Source organism: Phymastichus coffea, unplaced genomic scaffold, assembly GCF_024137745.1.
Source record: "Phymastichus coffea isolate CEN01 unplaced genomic scaffold, Cenicafe_Pcof_1.1 PCOF00059, whole genome shotgun sequence".
Lineage (NCBI taxonomy): Eukaryota > Metazoa > Arthropoda > Insecta > Hymenoptera > Eulophidae > Phymastichus > Phymastichus coffea.
Genome location: NW_026706870.1, coordinates 1,210,862 through 1,214,629, shown reverse-complemented (window position 1 = coordinate 1,214,629; position 3,768 = coordinate 1,210,862). Strand labels below are relative to the sequence as shown.

Genomic DNA, 3,768 nt, shown 5'->3' with positions numbered 1-3,768 from the left:
TGGACGTCAGAGTTTTTTTTCAATGAGAACCCCTATTTTTGACACTGGATTTAGAAAAAGCGGGAACAGTACGTGCATTTCTAAACCAAAATTATAATGAGAGGAGGATAGTTCAAGGAGGTCCAGTTAACTGGCCTCCAAACTCTCCTGATATAACATTTCCTGACTTCTACTTGTGGAGCTACATAAAGAATGTTGGTTTTGCATAAAAGCCAAGAACGAGAGAAGACTAGATGGACCGGATTCTTGTGCAACAATTCCACGAGAGATCTTGCTCAGAACAGTACAACATTTTCAAAGGTGCATAAATCTGTGTCTTGAAGCTGATGAAGGACACTTTGAACATCGAATGTAATATGATAAGAGTGAGAGGCTACGGGACTCACGTTGAATTTTTTCTCAGTCGTTATCACATTGAATTATTGGGTTATTGGCTTCTTAGTTATTGGGTTTTGGATTTTTTGGATTCTTATGTTATTGGATTGTTGGATTATTCGGTTCTTAAGTTATTGAGGTTCTTAGTTATTGATTATTGGTTTTCAAACAACCAAGCTAGATGCTTATAGAAGCACGTGTCAATATAAAGTCTGAAGGCTATATACTCGTATACTTGAAGATACAAAACTCAGACTTGATATCAGCATCCGTATATTATCGTTGTTAAAGTTTATACAAGCATTTCCATATATATATACATATTATTTAGCATAACTCGGTAGAATGAAAGTGAAAGTAAGGTAAAAAAAACAAGGGGTATTATAAATAATTGAGAGAATGCGGCGTATACTCAGAAGAAAATAAAAAATATTCGATTAGAACTAGCTTTACTCTTGAATTGTTATATTTTAATTGTACAGCTGTAGACATATTCATATTTTAGTTGTTTACCACACAGAAATTAAGATTTTACAATATACACTTAATCATATTTTAATTATTATCTACAATTCAAGTGGCCTGCGTATATTGTCCTTCTAAAATATTTAAATAGTACGTGATAAAGATTTCTAACGCCCGTGAAAATCAAAATTTCATAAGAGGGGGTTATAACTGAATCGTACAAAACTTGAAGCAGTAAATGACGCTTTTCCTATTTTCATTCGACTAATACCATTGTATTTGTATAAACTCTGAAAGATGGAAGTGTGCAGATGCATACAATTTTATAAAAATCAGTATGGAACAGAGGCAACGTTTTTCCAACATCGTAGTTGGCAGTGGGTCGAAATTTTGGAAAGTTTTTGGGGTGTATGGTTCTATCAGAGTCGATTCCAAAAATGTCTTCTCCGTGTCCACTTTGCTTTACATGGATTGGCGACGATAATACCCGTAGTAATGTGCATTTCTCGTTTGTTAACGATCATTTTATAATATTACTTTCATAAAAATAACGAGCATTAATGGATATAATATATTGTTTAGATAATTCGGCTGAGAAAAGAATGGGGAGTGCATCTCGAAATAGTCACGGAAAATATTATTAATATTATGGTAGTTGCTGCTTGCTATGTAAAGATCATCACCTGTTGCCTTTACAATGAAAATGTAAATACGCTAATCAAAGTTATTTATATATCAAGCAATTCATCCATGTATGTCTTACGTATTGTAGAGACAGAAGATATACGACAAAGTGAACAATAATTTCAGGGAAATTAACGAACCAAAGGAGGCCTACATATTAGGCAAGTCTGCTAAGCACGCACAGTATTTAATAATCAAATGCGCTTGTATGCAAGTATAATTCTTAACTTATTTACATATTTTTATGTTATTGACCAAATTCGTAATACTATATTTTTTTAGGTATATATTTAGCTACCGATTTGACTTTCTGCTTCTTGCCTATAGGAAAAATGTTTTTTAAATATTTTATGATGAACGGTGAACTTGCCAAAGTGTATCCATATTACACCGATTATAGCTTCATTGATGAGAACAAGTATTATGCACTTATAATACTTCACATAATTTTTACATTTACTTATTACGTGATAGGAATTTCTATTTATGACTTTTGTTTCATAATTAGTATGAGACATATATGCGGCATTTTCGAAATTGTTAGGTAAGTCTATGCTCTCTAGGCAATCTACAAGAACTGTTTAATTAATAATTCAGCGGACATGTGAATGTTTGTTAATATAATGAGATAATTGAATTTATTTAATAATTTTTATATCATATAATTTTGAGTATACGTTTGCAAGAAGCCTCTGCGGTTTTAGAGGAGTACGAGTTGAACATGCTGGATTATACAATTTCGAATATTAAAGCCTATGAACACGTAACGAAAGCCATAAAATTACACAACGCAGTACTCGAGTAAATATAATTGCATAGTGACATGTCTGTGGAGATTCTAATGTAATCGATCAATTATGTTTTATAGAATGGTGCCATTGATGGAAAAAACTTATAAGTTCTGTTGGTTCACGGTACTTTTGGAGAATGCCTTTATCTTCAGTGGTGGAATATACATGGTTGAAAATTTTGACATATATTATATATCCTGCATAGTTGTACCATTATATCGATAATTTTGTTTTAGCTTTTGCTAAATATATACAACCCATTCGATTTATTCAGATATGCTATCTTTTTTGTTGCGCTATTTATGCATTTTTCTATAATATTTGTACATGGCCAGATGATTATCGACTCCAGTTCGTCTGTGTTCGATGCTTGGTAAGTTAGCAATGGAAAGTCCATACTCGATGTCATATAGAAATTACATGTAACTACGTTACTTTAGTTGGAGTTGTAAATGGTATCTCGCTTGTCCGAAGACGAGAAAATTGCTATTCATAATGATGTTACGAAGTTCCAGACCAGAAGTAATAACTGGTGGAGGTCTCTTTACCATATCAATGGAAACTTATGGCAAGGTTTGCATTGTTCATTATTTTCATTCAGTTATTGTGCAACGATGAATAAATATTACCTTGAATCATTATTTAAAGATGATGAAAGCTGGATTCTCGTATCTCTCTATATTCACAAGACAGATGAATTTGAATAACTCAGTTGATCGTTAGGTGCATTGTAGCAATTTTGTTGTCTTGATAAGTAAAGTTAGAGATTCACAACTTATAGTTAATATTAGAATCTAAGATATTTATTATAATTTTCACGCTTACTGTTGTGATGTCTACAGATAGAGCTATCTAGGTTACTTTAAATGGATGTTTTAGTATAATTGCAGTCACATAAAATTCACAATGCAAAAATATGCTGTCAAAAGTTAAAACAATGTTGATTCGTAAATGTAACCGTCTAACTTTTATTCCATGTTAGAATATTAGAGCCAGATTTTGAATAGATTAGTTGTCGCTTATATTTGGGTTGTACACGTAGAAGTAAACACTTTCCCAAGTTTTTTATAAAAATATTTATTATGACGAAAGTTATTAAGTTCAAAAAAAAAGTGGTAACATTTTTTCAAAAGCCATAATTCTAAAAGCGATAAGAGAAAAGGAGCTAATATTTTTTACATGCGCATAATACCTAAATAAACATTAATCGTATAATTGCTGCAAACATGATCTATTTTAATGAAATTATTAATTTATATTTTCAACAATCGCAATTATCTGAAAAAATGTTTTTGCATTATAATTCTGACTTCTGGGTTCGGATTGGGTTGGGTTCAGCTAGTCCTGAAGATTTTTCGAATCAAAATTAGTAACAAAATTGAACAGCTCGCCATTGTACAATTAGAGCAGTAAATGATAGAAGACACTATACGCTCGGCTTGAAGTCAAGGAA

General features: G+C 31.8%; 1 protein-coding gene across 1 annotated transcript; it reads left to right on the top strand.

The window, feature by feature from the left end:
* Window positions 1-2,245: 2,245 nt before the first annotated feature.
* On the top strand, window positions 2,246-3,126 carry LOC131666562 (odorant receptor 49a-like). The gene is made up of 5 exons (XM_058939347.1): window positions 2,246-2,325; window positions 2,393-2,483; window positions 2,552-2,688; window positions 2,756-2,888; window positions 2,964-3,126. Exons 1-5 carry the CDS (start codon window positions 2,246-2,248, stop codon window positions 3,036-3,038), a joined length of 516 nt encoding a protein of 171 aa, XP_058795330.1. The 3' UTR covers window positions 3,039-3,126.
* The last annotated feature ends 642 nt before the right edge of the window (window positions 3,127-3,768 follow it).